This window comes from Somniosus microcephalus, chromosome 18 (assembly GCF_052327205.1).
Source record: "Somniosus microcephalus isolate GS21.2 chromosome 18, FLI_Smic_1.0, whole genome shotgun sequence".
Classification (NCBI taxonomy): Eukaryota; Metazoa; Chordata; class Chondrichthyes; order Squaliformes; family Somniosidae; genus Somniosus; species Somniosus microcephalus.
In genome coordinates, this window is record NC_141004.1 from 22065729 (window position 1) to 22083725 (window position 17997).

The window sequence follows — 17997 nt, forward strand, 5'->3', positions numbered from 1 at the left end:
TATGAGGATATGAACTGAAATGGATATGAGCCGTATCAACCCAAATCCTAGAATAGGAAGTGTTTTCTTTTAAAGGTTGATAAATATTTGGAATAATCTGCCAGGCAAAGTAGTAGAGACACCAGGGCCATTCAAAATGGATCCATGGCTGGGAGAATTATGGTACTGGAGGAATTAGGTTACTGGAGGATGAGCTTGAATGGGACGAATGGCCTTCTCTCATCCTTGATTGCTCCAATGTAAATCTACAGCACAAAACTGCACCTCCTTCAATACCCATTACCAATTACATTTAATTACTCATTGGAATTGAGAAGAATGAGAGGTGATCTTATTGAAACATGTAAGATACTGAGGGGGTTCGACAAGGTAGATGCAGAGAGGATGTTTCCCCTCGTGGGGAAATCTAGAACTCGGGGGCATAGTTTCAGAATAAAGGGTCGCCCTTTTAGAACTGAGATGAGGAGGAATTTCTTCTCTCAGAGGGTCGTAAATCTGTGGAATTCTCTGCCCCAGAGAGCCGTGGAGGCTGGGTCATTGAATATATTTGAGGAGATAGACAGATTTTTGCAAGATAAGAAAGTGAAGGGTTATGGGGAGCGGGCAGGGAAGTGGCTTTGAGCCCAAGATCAACCATGATCTTACTGAATGGCGGAGCAGGCTCGAGGGGCCAAGTGGCCTATTCCTGCTCCTATTTCTTATGTTCTTATGTTAATTCTTCCAGTTTGCTGGACCTCGAAGAATGAAGAAGATCGTCGCTGAGACTGTTCCTGTCCTCAACTGATGTCCACACATAGAATGATACAGCACAGAAGGAGGCCATTCGCCCCATCGTGCCTGTGAAAGAGCTGTCCGAGTAGTCCCGCTCCCCTGCCCTTTCCCCATAGCCCTGGGCTGCATTGTTTAAAGGAATGCTCGGTGAAGGTGAGCGAGACGCAGCACAGACAGCGACAAGCGTGCCGGCTGTGGGCGTTCACTTCTCCAACAAGTCAAAGATCAGGGGGGTCACTTACACAAGATGCAATTCTTAAAAAAGTGACCAGTGCCAAAGAACGAACGAACGAACTTGCATTTACAGGGAACTCTTTCTTATCCGGCACCGACGGGACCGGCGTGGTGCTGGTTGATCAAAAAGTCCGGATTAGAGAGAGGTATACTTACCAAGGTACGAGAGCCCCGTACACGGCCACAGGTGCAGGAGCCCCGGTTACGTGGCACTTGTGCAGGAGTCCCGGTTACACGGCCACAGATCCAGGAACCCCGGTTACACGGCCACAGATCCAGGAACCCCGGTTACACGGCCACTAATATACAGTAAAACTTACCTGAACCTACTCCTGAATTTAGGTGCTGGTTAAGAGAGTTTCCTGTATATAGCGCCTTTCACAACCTCAGGACACCCCAAAGAGCTTTTACTGCCAGCCAAGCCCTCGCAAAGTCCAGCCACTGCTGCAATACAGGAAAGGCGGCAGCCGATCCACACACAGCAAGATCCCACAAACAGCAAACATGGGAAGACTGTCCACACTGGGTCAACTGTGTTGCCAGCCACCGTTGACTAGCCCGCGGAGACTGATTATTCGTATGTTACAGTCATTTGACTAATGTACTGGCAGGCTCCCAGGTCAGCACCATCACGAGGAGGGGAGAAAGCAGGGGCAAAGGATACAGTAAATAAACAAGATGTTAATACTTTATTAAGGTCACATTTTGCATGCCCGTTTTTTAAATGTTAGAAATAAAACGAATACTCAAAATTATTCAGAAAAAAGTTAATTTTGGTTCCAAGCCTAGAAATTCCCATTGGCCATTAGAAGCGATGAATATTAAATATGTTTATCGGACAGTCCTCTCTCCACTATTTTAGCTGAGGAATTTAACCACTTAAAATAAACTGGTTAACACCCATGTTAAAGTAGCATATAGAGGAATGTCATACGGACCTATTAATCATTTACCCGCTAATATGGCCAACTGGAATTTACAGGCTTTTACTTTTTAAATAATGAAAATTTTCAAGGTTCAATAATTAAAAAATTAAATAACATTTGCTCTAATAGCAGATAGGGGATTTGAACCAGGGCTGCCTCAGGCTCTCCTGTTCTTTTTTAATTAGATCCAACCTGAGGTTGCCGGAAAAAAGGAATCCCCAACTGTGGCATGGATCTCATTAGCGAGCGGACCAATTCTTCACCCCGTGCAACTCTCACTCCTGAGCTGGGTGGCTCACAGCTGCAAGTAAGACTCCACTGGTGGGAGTTCCACTGGCTCGTTTCTTAATACTGAAGGAATGCGGACCTCCCAGTGAATGACAAGTACAGTCGCCACCTCGGAGTCATACAGACCAATGGGTCTCAGTGCCTGCAGATTGGGGAGGGCAGGGGATTGGGGGGGGGGGGGGGGGGGGGGGGGGGAGGGGGGGGAATAATGGGCCAGGATTTCTGCTCCTGATCACTGCTCAGTGACTCTTGCTGAAAGTTTGTGTTTGGGGGGGGGGGGGGGGGGGGGGGCAGGTGAGGACAGGTTCGGGTCTCGGATGTGATGCCTTTCACAGTCGAACAGCCTGCCAGCAATCACCATCATGGCTTGTGTGTGAATAATAGCCAGGTGGGGGAGGTACTGCTGAGGAGAGGACAAAGAATTAGAGGGGAAAAAGTACTGACGGTAGATTTGACCTTTGTCCTCAGGGTTCCACAGGTCAAAGAATGATACAACACAGGAGGCCATTCGGCCCATCGCGCCGGTGTTGGCTCTTTGAAAGAGCTCTCCAATTAGTCCCATTCCCCTGCCCTTGCCACATTTTCCCCCCTTCAAGGCTGTAAACAATTCAGTTGCTAAGTGTTCTTGCACAGCTCAGACCCAGCTGTTCCCCTCTCTCAGCAGAGCAGCAAAGAAATGGATAAATTAGCCAGGTTATAATAGCAAACTGGAAACGGCGAAGGAAAGCACAGCCGATGCTTGAAGCCGAGTGTCAGCTGTGGCTCAGTGGGTGTCACCCTCGCCTCGGAGTCAGAAGGTTGTGGGTTCAAGTCCCACTCCAGCCAATTTGCGCACAGCAAGCTCCCACAAACAGCAATGTGATAATGACCTGATTTTAGTGATGTTAATTGAGGGATAAATATTGGCCAGGACACCGGGGATAACTTCCCTGCTCTTCTTCGAAATAGTGCCATGGGATCTTTTACATCCACCTGAGAGAGCAGACAGGGCCTCGGTTTAACGTCTCATCCGAAAGACGGCACCTCCGACAGTGCAGCACTCCCTCAGCACTGCACTGGGAGTGTCAGCCTAGATTTTTGTGCTCAAGTCTCTGGAGTGGGACTTGAACCTACGACCTTCTGACTCAGAGGCGAGGGTGCTACCCATTGGCTGACATGACTCAACACATTCGCACATCAAGAAAGTGCCCCATCACATGCGCACACCAGTCAGTCAGTCGCTACAGCTTGAATCCACTCATCATATAGAATTCATAACAGCACAGAAGGAAGCCATTTGAAAGAACTGTCCAATTAGTCCCACTCCCCTGAAAATGTTTCCTTTTCAAAATATTTATCCAATTCCCTTTTTGAATGTTAGCATTGAATCTGCTTCCACCACCCTTTCAGGCAGCGTGTTCCAGATCATAACAACTCGTTGCGTTAAAAAAATTCTCATCTCCCCCTCCGTGCTCTCATACTTTTGGCTAATGTTTGTGGGAGTGTACCGAAAATAAAGCATGGCTACTCGAATCCACAGGCTTTAATCTCTCCTGGTTGCACACTGCTGGAACGTACTTGCAGAAATAACCTTTCTCAGCGATTATAATGCAGCCGGTACACCGGTTTAAAATAAATGGGTTTATGACTCCATTAAAAAGGGCACAAAGGAATTGCGAGCACAGTCAGCAATGTGCTCCCGGACAAAATTGACCCCCTCGCCCGACACTGAAAAGCAAAACTCCTCATCTTCCGATTAGGCACTCTGCAGCCTTCCGGGCTCAATATCGAGTTCAACAATTTCAGATCATAACCTCAGCCCCTATTACATTTTTACTTATTTTTTTTTCCACCCCTTTGTTTTGGGTTTTCCCTCCCCCCCCCCCGCTTTCCTTTTTTTTTCTCTCTCCCACATGGCAGCTGTCTCTCATCCTGCCAGTACACTTCACACCTAATCCGAGCCGTCTTTTGTCTCCACTTGTCCTGTTACCATCTCGTCTGGTTTTGAATACCTCTTAATGTCTCTTTACTTCTTTTGTTCTATCGCAGCCCTGCCTTCGATCTATTTCATTTCCTTTCCAGTTTTGACAAAGGGTTTTCACACGAAACGTTGACTCTATTTTCTCTCCACGGATGTTGCCTGGCCTGCTGAGTTTTTCCAGCATTTTCTGTTGTTATTTCAGATCATTTAAATCCTTCAATACTTGATTCAAACCACTAGATGGCGTTTGTGGGTTCCACGCGCCATTACTGCCATCCAGTGCCAAAGCACCAGTATTGCAGAAAGACAATGTAGAAACGAGCAAGTTTATCCGAGTTCCCCATCTGGTTTAATAGGTTAATGTGCAACACGGTGTGATTCTGTGCCATAGTGGAGCGGCTGGAGATGCTGCGATTGTTCTCCTTACAGCAAAGAAGGTTAAGTGGAGATTTAATAGCGGTGTTCAAAATTATGAGGGGTTTTGATAGGGTAAATCAGGAGAAACTGTGTCCACTGGCAGGAGGGTCGGTAGCCAGAGGACACAGATTTAAAGTAATTGGCAAAAGAACCAGAGGGGATGTGAGGAGAATTTTCTTTATGCAGCAAGTTGTTGTGATCTGGAACGCGCTGCCTGAACGCGCGGTGGAAGCAGATTCAATAATAACTTTCAAAAGGGAATTGGATAAATACAACAACTACAGCTTGTATTTATATAGCACCTTTAACATAGTAAAACGTCCCGACACCGAGCCACATAAGGAGATACTAGGGCAGATGACCAAAAGCTTGGTCAAAGAGGTAGGCTTTAAGGAGCGTCTTAAAGGAGGGTAGAGAGGTGGAGAGGTTTAGGGAGGGAATTCCAGAGCTTAGGGCCCAGGCAACAGAAGGCACGGCCACCGATGGTTGAGCGATTATAATCAGGGATGCTCAAGAGGACAGAATTAGAGGAGCGCAGATATTGTGGGGCTGGAGGAGATTACAGAGATAGGGAGGGGCGAGGCCATGGAGGGATTTGAAAACAAGGATGAGAATTTTGAAATTGAGGCGTTGCTTAACCGGGGACCAATGTAGGTCAGCGAGCACAGAGGTGATGGGCGAACGGGACTTGGTGCGAGTTAGGACACGGGCAGCCGAGTTTTGGATGACCTCAAGTTCGCGTAGGGTAGAACGTGGGAGGCCAGCCAGGAGTGCGTTGGAAGAAACTGTGGAGGGGTGGAGAGAAGAGGTAGAGCTGGGTCAGCGTACATGTGGAAACTGACGCTGTGTTTTTGGATGATGTCGCCAAGGGGCAGCATGTAGATGAGAAATAGGAGGGGGCCAAGTATAGATCCTTGGGGGACACCAGAGGTAACAATGCAGGAGCAGGAAGAGAAGCTGTTGCAGGCAATTCTCTGGCTATGATTAGATAGATAAGAATGGAACCAGGCGAGTGCAGACCCACCCAGTTGGACGAGGATGCAGAGACGTTGAAGAAGGATGGAGTGGTCAACCGTGTCAAAGGCTGCAGACAAGTCAAGAAGAAAGACATGAACAGGAGAAATTTGCAGGGCTATCGGAAAGAGCAGGGGAGTGGGACTAATTGGATAGCTCTTTCAAAGAGCCAGCACTGGCACGATGGGCTGAATGGCCTCCTTCTGTGCTGTAAGATTCTATGATTCTTTGAGCCCACAAAGATCACACTATGCTGGATCTTTACCCATGAGGTGCAAGGACAGATATACTAACACATTTAATGACTTGCATTTATATAGCGCCTTTCACAACCTCAGGATGTCCCAAAGCGCTTTACTTTTGAAGTGCAGTCACTGTTGTAATGTAGGAAACGTGGCAACCAATATGCGCACAGCAAGCTCCCACAAACAGCAATGACATAATGACCAGATGCAGGAAACTCTCGTTTAAACGGCACATAAATATCCGGAATTCTCTATTAACCGGCAAAATTCATACTCCGAAAACAACACCTCAATAACCGGAAATGTTGCCGAGTCCGAGTCTCCCGCGGTGGCCGAGTTAGTCAGTGGGGGTAGTTCTCCAAACTGCCACTACTCGGCTTCTTGTCGCTGTCGGAAGTCCAAACACCTCAATAACAGGAGTCTGACTCTCCCGCGCTGCCGGTAGTCTCTTCCGATCTGCCATTTTTCTGTTTACTGCACATTTCTTGATTTTTTAATTTCTGTTTGTTAAAAATAGCCTCGGTAGATAACCCTCTCCGTCATCCGGAATTTTTAATCGACCGGCAACACGCCGGTCCGGTTGGTGCCGGATACCAAAGAGTTTCCTGTAATATGCTTTAGTGATTTTGATTGAGGGATAAATACTGGCCAGGACACCAGAGAGAACTCCCCTGCTCTTCTTCGAAATAGTGCCATGGAATCTTTTACGTCTACCCGAGAGGGCAGACGGGGCCTCGGTTTAACGTCTCATCCAAAAGACAGCATCTCCGACAGTGCCGCACTCCCTCAGTACTGCACCGGGAGAGTCAGCCTGGATTTTATGCTCGGGTCTCTGGAGCAAGACTTGAACCCACGACCTTCTGATCAGCCATGATCTCATTAAATGGCGGAGCAGGCTCGAGGCCTACTCCTGCTCCTATCTTCTATGTTTCTATGACTCAGAGGCGAGAGTGCTGCCCACTGAGCCACGGCTGACTACACAATGAAGAGTCATAATAGATATACATTTGCCTCTCCTTATACAGTACATTGGCGATTGTTAAATCCTTCGCTATTACCCAAGCAACTTATGTCATCAAAAACAATGCATTTTCATTAAAGCTAATTTTTTCATCTTACCCTTGGTGTAATTCGGACAGGAATTTGCGCAGTCGAACTTGTTCCCTGAGCATTCTTTTCCACATTCTGTGACGGAGTATTTTTCACATGGACTTCTGATTTTTCTTCCTGAAGAGAGGAAAAATAAAACTTGAGATAAAGAAAATACAAAGTGCTGGAGAAGCACAGCGGGTCAAACTGAAAGACAGATTAATGCTGTGGGTGGGACACTTCATTCTGTCCCCTCCTCTCCTCTTCAGCTTGACTCGTGTAGTAAAGGGGCATTGGTGCCACTGCCCTCTGGTACTGCCCCATGGATGTCAGCAAGCCATTCCATGAAGAGGGGGTGAGATGAGGCGGAGTTGGGGCTGGGGGGGTGGTGGAAAGAAGGCTCCACAACCAGAGGCAAATCTGCCCTTACCTAAAGTCGGCGTACAATCCGGCAGGTGTCAGATGAGGGCAGTTAGGAGTGGGACCTCTGTCTGTGTTTTACCCTCCCTAGCACAGGGGCTAAGAGGCCAATGTAATGACCCTCTCCGCCTCACCCCCCAAACTCACTGTCCTTGCTTTGAAGTTACTACAGTAAGCTCCTTTGCAAACTCAGCGAGTTTACCACTGAACAGCCAAACTATACAGACCAAAGTGGCCAGGTCTGATCCCCAGTGTTGGTGAAAAATAGATTCACTCGAGTCTGTCTCAAAGGAGAAGCTCAGTTTATTGTTGAGCGCTCTGGGAGAAGAGCCATAGACCCAGCGGTCTAGTGATCACCTTCTCACCATTACAGTGATAGCGAATCTTCTTTTATACAGGCAAAACACTACACACAAATGTGTTCACCCAATTATGTTCCCCCAGCAACAATTCTCTTGTCCTCATCCAATTACATTCCCCCAGCAACAAAGTATTGAAACTTCTTTTATACATTATAGCAAAATATTACACACAGGTGTCTTCAACCAATCATGCTCCCCCAGCAACAACTCCCCTGTCCTCACAGGAATGATATGGAACCTTCCAGAACTTTGGGCTCTTTTTAATAGTTAATTACAAAATGGGCAGTTTTGCAGCTACCAATTACTGTAACTCATCAATACACACAATTTTGATTCATCGACTTTGCATTATAGGATAGTAGAATTACATTAATACATCCAAAGGGCTTCCAGCAAATAGTTTGCAGAAGGCTGCACCACTGAATAATTGTGAAATATTTAGTGTTTCCCACATTCAATAACTGTTCAACAATAATGTCAAGCACAATGGTTTTAATGGGAGCAGACACAAACAGTTAATTCCTGCCCAGTCTTAAGCTGAGTTTGCTTTGTCTTGTGCCATTGTTTCTTATTTACAAGTTCACTTCTTACAATACATTCTTTAACTCTTTATGTTGCTGTTTTAAGCTACATAAATTTCACCCTAACACTCAGTTTGTGCTGATCTCACCTGGGCAGTTATGCGAGGGCTGCAGTTGACCACAGCATTCCTGGATTAAGGAGGGGGAAGTGATGCATCACCTGTCCTGATCACCATCCAGCTATGAGTGCATGTATTGAACATTAGATGAGGACATGATCAGGCTAGGGGGGTAATGCTCTTCCCTCAGTCAAGTACCTGGCTGACCCGCGTTAAACTCAATGTGTGGAGGCTCAGTCGTTGAGTATATTCAAGATAGAGATCGATAGATTTTTGAATATTAAGGGAATCAAGGGATATGAGGATAGTGCAGGAAAGTAGAAATGAGGTAGATCAGCCATGATCTTATTGAATGGCGGAGCAGGCTCGAAGGGCCAAATAGCCTACTCCTGCTCCTATTTCTAAATGATCAACAATTCTTGGTGTTCCAATGTGGAACTACTTACATCTTCTTGTTCACCCGATCTTGAACACCTGATGATCAAATGCCGACACTTCTACCTCCCGAGAGAGTTCTCATCCATGATCATTACAGCGGTGTATATTCCACCACGGGCCGACGCAAATAGGGCACTAAACGAGCTGTATGGGACCATTAGCAGGCTTGAAACTTCCCATCCAGAGGCTGCATTCATCGTGGCTGGCGATTTCAACAAAGCCAATCTGAAGAAAGTACTGCCTAAATACCATCAGCATATCACCTGCCCAACGCGAGCCAAGAACACACTAGATCACGTTTACATTCCGTTCCGGGATGGATACAAGGCCCTCCCCCGCCCTCCCTTCGGCAAATCAGATCATGACTCCATCCTGCTGCTACCCACCTATAGGCAGAAACTGAAACAGGAAAAGCCTGTGATGAGATCTCTACAACGGTGGTCGGATCAATCAGACGCTATGTTACAAGACTGTTTTGGTTCCACTGACTGGGATATGTTCCGGAATGCCTCGGACAATGACATCAACACATATACAGATTCAGTCATTAGTTTCATAAACAAGTGCATAGATGACGTTGTTCCGAGGATTGTTGTACGAACATTTCCCAACCAGAAACCATGGGTAAATGGCGATATCCGTGCTATGCTAAAAGCGCGGTCCATCGCATTCAACTCTGGGGACATAGATGAGTACAAGAAATCAAAGTACGAGCTAAGAAAAACCATCAAAAATGCAAAAAGACAATACACGGATAAAGTGGAGTCACGCTATCATAGCTCAGATTCGCGAAGGATGTGGAGTGGACTACAATCTATTACGGACTATTACTCCTTAGAGCATGCGCTGACCAGCTGGCAGCCGTGTTTACGGATATATTCAACCATTCACTGTACCAGTCTGTAGTCCCCACCTGCTTCAAGATGACATCGGTTATTCCAGTCCCCAAAAAAACAAAAGTAACCTGTTTAAACGACTACCGCCCCATAGCACTCACTTCTGTCATCATGAAGTGCTTTGAGAGGCTGGTCAAAACCCACATCAACTCCTTACTAACTGACACACTGGACCCACTCCAATTTGCTTACCGCCCAAAACGATCTAGGGATGATGCCATCGCCACTGTACTGCACACTGCCTTATCACACCTGGGTAAGAGGAACACCTATGTGAGAATGTTGTTCATTGATTATAGTTCAGCATTCAATACCATTATCCCCTCCAAGCTTGTCAACAAGCTCAGTGAGCTAGGACTTAACACCTCCCTATGCAACTGGATCCTGGACTTCCTGACGGGCAGACCCCAGGTGGTGAAAATAGGCAGAAACACCTCCTCCACACTGATCCTGAACACGGGAGCTCCCCAGGGTTGTGTGCTCAGCCCCCTTCTGTACTCCCTATTTACTCACGATTGCGTGGCCACGCACAACTCCAACTCCATCATCAAGTTTGCTGATGACACTACCGTTGTAGGCCTGATCACAGATGACGACGAGACAGGCTACAGGGAGGAGGTAAGAGCTCTAGCAGAATGGTGCAAGTACAACAACCTCTCCCTCAACATCAGCAAAACAAAGGAGATGATCGTGGACTACAGGAAGCGGCAGGGGGAGGGACACACCCCAATCTACATCGAAGGGGCTGAGGTGGAGAGGGTCAGCAGCTTCAAATTCCTGGGTGTACTCATTACGGAGGACTTAACGTGGTCCCATCACATCGACGTCGTAACGAAGAAGGCATGCCAACGCCTGTTCTTCCTCAGGAGACTGAAGAAATTTGGAATGGCCCCCCAGATTCTCACCAACTTCTACCGGTGCACCATCGAGAGTATCCTGTCCGGCTGCATCACTACCTGGTATGACAACTGCACCGCCACAGACTGCAAGGCTCTACAGATGGTGGTGAAAGCTGCACAACATACTATAGGAATTAAACTACCTGCTGTCCAGGATATCTACCCAGAGAGGTGCCAGGGGAAGGCCCTGAGAATCATTAGCGACGCGAGCCACCCCAGCCACAACCTCTTCGCCCTGCTCCCATCCGGTAAGAGATACCGAAGCATACGGTCTCGTACCAACAGGTTTCGAAACAGCTTCTACCCCCAGGCCATAAGACTCATGAACGTATAATTTATTATTTATTACTGTTGTTTTATTTATTATTACTGTATTTCTATTAGTATTTTTATCATTGTTATGCCATATTTATTCCAATGTTGGGAGGACTTGTAAAAATCAACATTTCATTGTGCAGTACACACGTCTGCTGCACATATGACAAATAAAATTGGATTGAATTGAATTGAATTGAATTTCTTATGTTAAGAACTCGGCGCTCCTCCAATTCTGGCCACTTGCGTATCCCCGATTTTCATCGCTCCACCATTGGCGGCAGTGCCTTCAGCTGTCTAGGCCTAAGCTCTGGGATTCCCTCCCTAAACTTCTCGGCTTCTCTCTTCCCCTTTAAGACTCTCCTTAAAACCAAGCATCTGGTCACCTGTCCTAAGATCTCCTTCTGTGGCTCGGTGTCAAATTTTGTTTGATAACACTTCTGTGAAGCGCCTTGGGATGTTTTACTGTGTTAAAGGCGCTATATAAATGCAAGTTGCTGTTGCGCATGAATTATGGAGAAGGTATCAGAAGGTGCCTGCTGTCTGTACTTCAGCAAAGGCAGAACGGAGAGAAAGAATGGTGGATTGAAAAAAAAAATAAAAGACTTTACTGTGGGAGAAGACCAGGATCAGCCACAAATGGATTGGGTCCTTGCAGCTCTAACCTCCAGTCTCAGTTTCAGAGCCCTTGCCAGGCCAGAGCTCTAGGGGAGAGGAGCAGAGGACAACAGTCAGAACGTGCAAAGCTACACTGTGCTATGAATGCTGGAAATAAATAACCTTCCCGAAAAAAAAAACACAGGCGGTTAAACAAAGTAATGATGTACAAGCAAAAGGCTGCGACAAGGACCCCCTTTTCCTCTCTACCATCAATACATAAGAATTAAGGAGCAGGAGTAGGCCATACGGCCCCTCAAGCCTACGCCGCCATTCAATAAGATCATGGCTGATCTTCAACTCAACTCTACTCTCCCACCCGATCCCCATATCCCTTGATTCCCCTAGAGTCCAAAAATCTATCGATCTCAGCCTTGAATATACTCAACGATTCAGAATTCACAGCCCTCTGGGGTAGAAAATTCCAAAGATTCACAACCCTCTGAGTGAAGAAATTCCTCCTTATCTCAGTCTTAAATGGCCGACCCCTTATCTTGAGATTATGCCCCCTAGTTCTAGACTCTCCAGCCAGGGGAAACAACCTCTCATCACCTACTATGTCAAGCCCTCTCAGAATCTTATATGTTTCGATGAGATCACCTCTCATTCTTCTAAACTCCAGAGAGTACAGGCCCGATCTACTCAATCTCTCCTCATAGAACAACCCTCTCCTCCCAGGGACCAATCTAGTGAACCTTCATTGCACCACCTCCAAGGTCAGTAGGTGGTCCCTTCTTCACAGGTAAACCTCTGGAACATCATCAGTCTGCTGGGTTTCACAGAGGAACCTTTTAATTGGATAATACCAACCTCCACAGTGTTAGAAACAGGTTTTCTTATCTTCTTCGACAGCGATGAACTTGGCAGCGAAGAAGATTCTTTTGGCGCAGCATCGGGAACAAGCAACTTAGAAGTGTCTGAAACCAGATAATGATTTGCACCAATCATGCTTCCAGTTTTTAAAAAAAAGTGGGGTTTAAAATATTCAACAAGCATGCCATCTCGATAGATCGTCATTGATACAGTAATAATCGACATTTATACAGAACTGCTCACGTAATTAAACACCCCATCGCACTTTACAAGGGGAGTGAGGGACACCGAGTAGAAAGTCGGAGAGAGTTAGGGCAGATAACCAAGATTTAAGTTTTGAAGAGGGTCTGCGAGCAAGGGGAAGCGATAGTGAGGCAGAGGGGTGGTGGGATTCACAGTAGGTCAGAGTGGGAAGAGCAGAGTGAGTGCATTAGGAAAGGGTTGCAGAAGACTACTGAGGTAGGATGGAACAAGTCTATAAGGGATGTGAAGATGAAGCCATGAATTTTGAAGGCAATATGCTCAGCCACAGGAGTCAGTGGAGATTGGCAAGCAAAGAGAGGAAGGGAGTGTAGGGTTTCAAGGTGGATTGGAAGAAGGCCATTTCCATCAAGAATGGAAGATATGCACAGTTACTCAGTCGCATTTGTAACTTTGTCATTTTGCCCAAGACCATGTTCATTGTCAAGGTAAGGTCTGTGGAAGGCAGCAAGGGCGAATGGTCATTACTGCCCTCTATGGGTGGCTGGAAGCTCAGCCTCCCGAATGCCAAAACCAAGATGGCGGGCCCGACGCCAATGTGCCACTGGCATTTTGCCATCAGTGACACCTCGCAACATCCTGGGAGAAAGATTTGAGCATCTCTGATGGCACTTGATGTTGGAAGCAACCCTAGGTAAATGGGGCAACGGTAATAATACAATTGAGTAGCACATTACTGTAGTACACAGTGTTTAAAACCACCCACATGCTGCATTAACGCTAGAGACATTGCAATAGCCTTGATTGCCACTGTTTGTCATTGCAATCTAACCCATTTACACTGTGGAGTAGATTCCAATGCCACACTTGCCAACCATCAGCTTTTTGAAGCCAACAGTCAATGCTTCAGTCCATCATCAGCTTGGCAGCGTTTTACAAGTAGAATCAACTTTTTTCACTGGCATTCGAGACAGTCGGTTTAAACTACTCAGCTCATTCTGGAGGGCGAGACTGGAGCCTGTCAGAGTCAGACAGGCCAGAGGGCTGGACTGGAACCAATCAGATGTTACTTTATGCTATTTTTTTTGTCGCGCACAAACTTGAAGCAGAAGAAATTTATAATGAGCTGCTGGTGTTGGAGAGTCCCCGGTTCCTGCAATAAAGCAATGGAATGTTTTGTATCTTGGCAGCTATTGGCACGACAAGCTGGTGTCCCACTGCACTCTCAGTCTAATTCCTTGTGTTCACATGTCATAGGTTTGCATTCAGAGCGGTTTTTGAGCTATCGGCTTTCTCGGAGTGTTTTTGAAGTCACTGGTCAACTTTTGGTAGTTTGAACAATTGACTGCAAGTTTGCACATGCTCAGTTGTTTGGAGCCCCCATGATGTACATCTGCGATTCACTTATATGCAGGTCCATTCTGCTTATCACTTATTTTTTGATTCTTCTTTTAGTCGACATCGTCAAAAGATTTTTTTGCTTTACTTGGTCAACTGCTTGCCCCAACGTGCACTGAAAAACCACCACCACGCTGAGAAATTGACGCTCTCCCCCTCCTGGGGACAAACGTCATGTAGTTAGAGGACTCGGGCACAAGTTGGCAAGAGCCAAGGTTTCGCGGTGATGCCCAAGTAAGCGAGTGCAAGGCTACTACTGGAGCGGGAATACAGGACAGAGCATCGGTAAGTTCCAAATAAAAATAACATTTCAAATACTCAAAAAATCAAACCAAAAACAGAAAATGCTGGAAATACCCAGCATGCGAACTTAGGAACAGGAGCAGGCCATTCAGTCCCTCAAAAGTCTGTTCTAAATTCAATTAGACCATGACTGATCTGTACCTCAACTTTCCCACATCACAACAGTGACGACACTTCAAAAAGTACTTCATTGGTTGCAAAGCGCTTTGGGACGCCCTGAGGTTGTGAAAGGCGCTATAGAAATGCAAGTTCTTTCTTTCAACTGATTTACCCGCCTCAGTTCCACATCCCTTGATGCCGGACGTAAGAATACTAGGCACTTGGTCTAAGCATTAAACAAGGCTTTAATCAACTGTTTTACAACATGGAGGTCTAGTTGTGTCCTTCACTAGTTCCTGTTAAGAATGTCCTGCGCAAGCTGGGCCCGTGCCCGAGTATTTATACTCTCCCTGGACAGCGCCACCCACAGGCTGCTCAGTATTATTTCATAAGTCTTTCTTTCATGAATGACTGATTCATGTCAATGCCCATACCTAACTGTAGTGTATGTAACGTTCTACCTTTAAGAGGACTATTTTAGGGGTTGCACTACTTTATCTTGGCTGCTGTATACTGTAATACCGGTGGTGACCACACCGGTATATAAGTGCTGTGTAATGAGTTATTGGGCAGATTCGCCCTGACCTTTGAATAGTAAAGTCCTGTTAAAGTTACTCTTGTAGTCTGTGTATTAATTCGCCATATAACACACAGACTTTACAGTGGCGACGAGTTCGATCTTACCCTGCGGCAGCGATACATCCGAAGCAGTTAACGAGCGTCGAGAAGAGGCATCCGCCCTCGTCGTTCTGCTGAGAGAAGACTCGAGTCTGCAGAGCAAGGAAGAAGAAAGAATTCTGACACGGAGCCTTCCATCAGCAACAGGCAGTGATCGTCCCTTCTGTCACGGTGGTGAGTGCGCCGATCAGCCACGAGAAGCAAGTCGGCCACGTTGACTGTGAGTAGGGGGGAAAAATAAAAAGAAACGGAGGACAAGGGCGGTGAACTCGACCACGGCCAGGGGAAAGGAGCCGGACAGAAGTCGGGGCCAGAGGCGCTGAGACTGGGGCAGCGTAGGGCACGGAAGCCGCGGTACAAGCGGGAACACAGCCGGTGTGAGAGACCGGGCTACAAGCGGGCTGGGAGACACGACAGCGTCGTGAGACAGCTCGACCGCGACCGGTGAAAAAGGCCGGGCAGCTACCGAGGCCGCGAGGCGCTGCGACCGGGATCGTAAGGCGCGGGAGATAATAATAAATAATTCAAACCGCGGAGAACTCAGCCGCAGCCGGGGGAGGAAAGGACCGGACTGCGAGAGGGCTGGGAGGCGCGATTGGAAGCCGCTGAGGGAGAGACAGAGCCCGAGCGAGCGGGAGAGCTTCAGAATAAACTGAAGCCAGCGCGCCGCGGAGAACTCAGCCGCAGCCGTGGGAGGAAAGGGCCGGACTGCGAGAGGGCTGGGAGGCGCGATTGAAAGCCGCTGAGGGAGAGACAGAGCCCGAGCGAGTGGGAGAGACAGAGCCCGAGCGAGGGGGGAAACGGGACCGAGCGAGACTCCGCCCAGCGGCTTACAGCAGCTTCCATAAAGGATCGGGAGCTGGAACTGTGCGCCGCCAACTGGTTGTCCCCAGCGCCCGGGTGCCCTGCCGAGAGAAGGGAACAAGGAGCGCAATCAGCTGTTCTCGCGCTTCGGAATAAACTGAAGCCGGCGCGCAGGCTGCGAACCCCGAAAGCCAGCGGTCGTCGCCCGAGGGCAAAGCTTACCCCTCCCGCCAGGGGAAGAAACGCGGGAAGCCGCCAGTAGGCGGGGGAAGAAGACAGGAGCGGGAAACCGCCATTTTGAAAGTGGGCGGGGAAGAAGACAAGCGCGGGAAACCGCCATTTTTGGAAAAAAAAAGTTACGAACAAATTCGTTGTTGTTTCTCAGAAAGATAGTGAAGATGCCTAAGCATGGTAACATCAACGACTTCGATTCCGAGGTGGAAGATTGGGCCACGTATGTAGAACGCATCGAGATATATTGTGAGGCCAATAAAATAGCAGATGATGATAAAGCTCTAACCTTACTAAACTCAATGGGGGCGAAGACATACGGGCTATTGAAGCATCTTCTATCACCAGCTAAACCGGCGGATCAGACTTTCGCTAATATTGTTGCTGTCCTGAAGGATCATTTGAACCCCACACCGCTGATGTTGGCAGAACGATTCAAATTTTATGCGAGAACGCAACGGAAAGAGGAAAGCAACGCGGGATACTTGGTTGAACTGCGTAGACTAGCGAAATACTGTCAGTTTGGGGAAAATCTGACAGAGGCATTGAGAGACAAGTTTGTGTGCGGGTTGTCGAAGGAACACAAAAGCGACTGCTCGAAGAGAACGATCTTACACTTGATAAGGCTGTCCTTATTGCAGCATCGCACGAAGCCGCAGCGAGAGGCACTGCGGAAATGCAGCTGAAGGCAGCGGTACTCAGCGTGGATCAAATGACTTCGGGTACAACGAAATGTTATCGTTGTGGGAAGACAACACACGACCAGAACCAATGCTGGTTTAAAACCCAGGAATGTAGAAAATGTGGCAAGCTTGGTCACATAGCTAAAGTGTGCCGGTCAGGAAAGAAGACCAGCAACAAAAAAAAGTCACCGCAGGAAAAGTACAGCAAGGTACACAAGGTGGCTGAGAAGAATTCAGATGAACAGAATTCGGATTCAGACTCCAACAGCCAGGAACTGGGTAGTCTGAGAATTCACAATGCGAGTAAGGAAGCTGACCTACAAATTATCTGGGTCACGCTCAAAATAGCCGGAGTCCAAGTGAAAATGGAATTGGACACAGGATCAGCCCTAACAGTCATAAACCGAAAGGACTACAAGAGGCTATTCTCACATATTCCCTTGAGAGATACCAAGATTGTATTGCAGACATACACGGGGCGAAGAGTATACCCCATCGGAAAGATAAAAGTCAAGGTGAGAGACAGGGGCAAAGAACACCAAGGAATGGACTTATATGTACTGCCTGAGGGGGGTCCACTACTTCTGGGACGGGAGTGGATCAAGAAAATAAATATGGACTGGCACTTCCTAAAAGCCATAAAGAGTGAGAACTCGGTGAAGACAATCAGCTCAGACTCTGGAACTGATGATGGTAAGACCAACCTATGTGCAAAAGACAAGGCTAAAATGGACTTGCAGACTAATGTTGGAAAAACGAAGGAGTGCATAAATGCTTATGCTTCAGAGGAGAACAAAGTTTCAGAACAGAATTCCACTGAACAACAACAACATAGTTTGACAGAGAATTCTGAGTCTGTCCAGTCTACAGACATGCACATTTCTGAGGAACACCGGGCTCGAACTCAACTCCATTTCAAACTACAACAGCAATTAGAACAAATGATTCGCCGTCTTGAGCAAGAGATGAATGCAACAAAAAAGTTCTTTGACACAGAGTGGGAGAATCTGGAAAGACAACAGAAGCAGCTGATGGAGAAAATGGAGCAGGAGCACACAAACCGTCTGCGCGAGGAGGCCAAACGAATCAAAGCTGATTTGGTTTCTGAAGGTGCGTGCTCTAATCTGGTGGAGCAAGATGTTCAGCAACTGAAGGCGCTTGTTAGCAGGTTGCAGGCAGAAAAGGCTGATTTGGTTGCCATGAATTCCGAGCTCCT

General features: G+C 47.3%; 1 protein-coding gene across 5 annotated transcripts in view; it reads right to left on the reverse strand.

Annotated features, from left to right (window-relative positions):
* The window catches only part of LOC147105115 (uncharacterized), a 104784-nt gene that overhangs the window by 41116 nt on the left and 45671 nt on the right, over positions 1 to 17997 (reverse strand). For all 5 annotated transcript variants that reach the window (XM_086011197.1, XM_086011196.1, XM_086011195.1 and 2 more), the window contains exons 6-7: positions 12382 to 12488; positions 6975 to 7082 (exon numbers count right to left, since the gene is read on the reverse strand). In XM_086011197.1, the coding sequence (XP_085867323.1) occupies positions 6975 to 7082; positions 12382 to 12488 (215 nt within the window). The remainder of the gene's footprint in view (positions 1 to 6974; positions 7083 to 12381; positions 12489 to 17997) is intronic.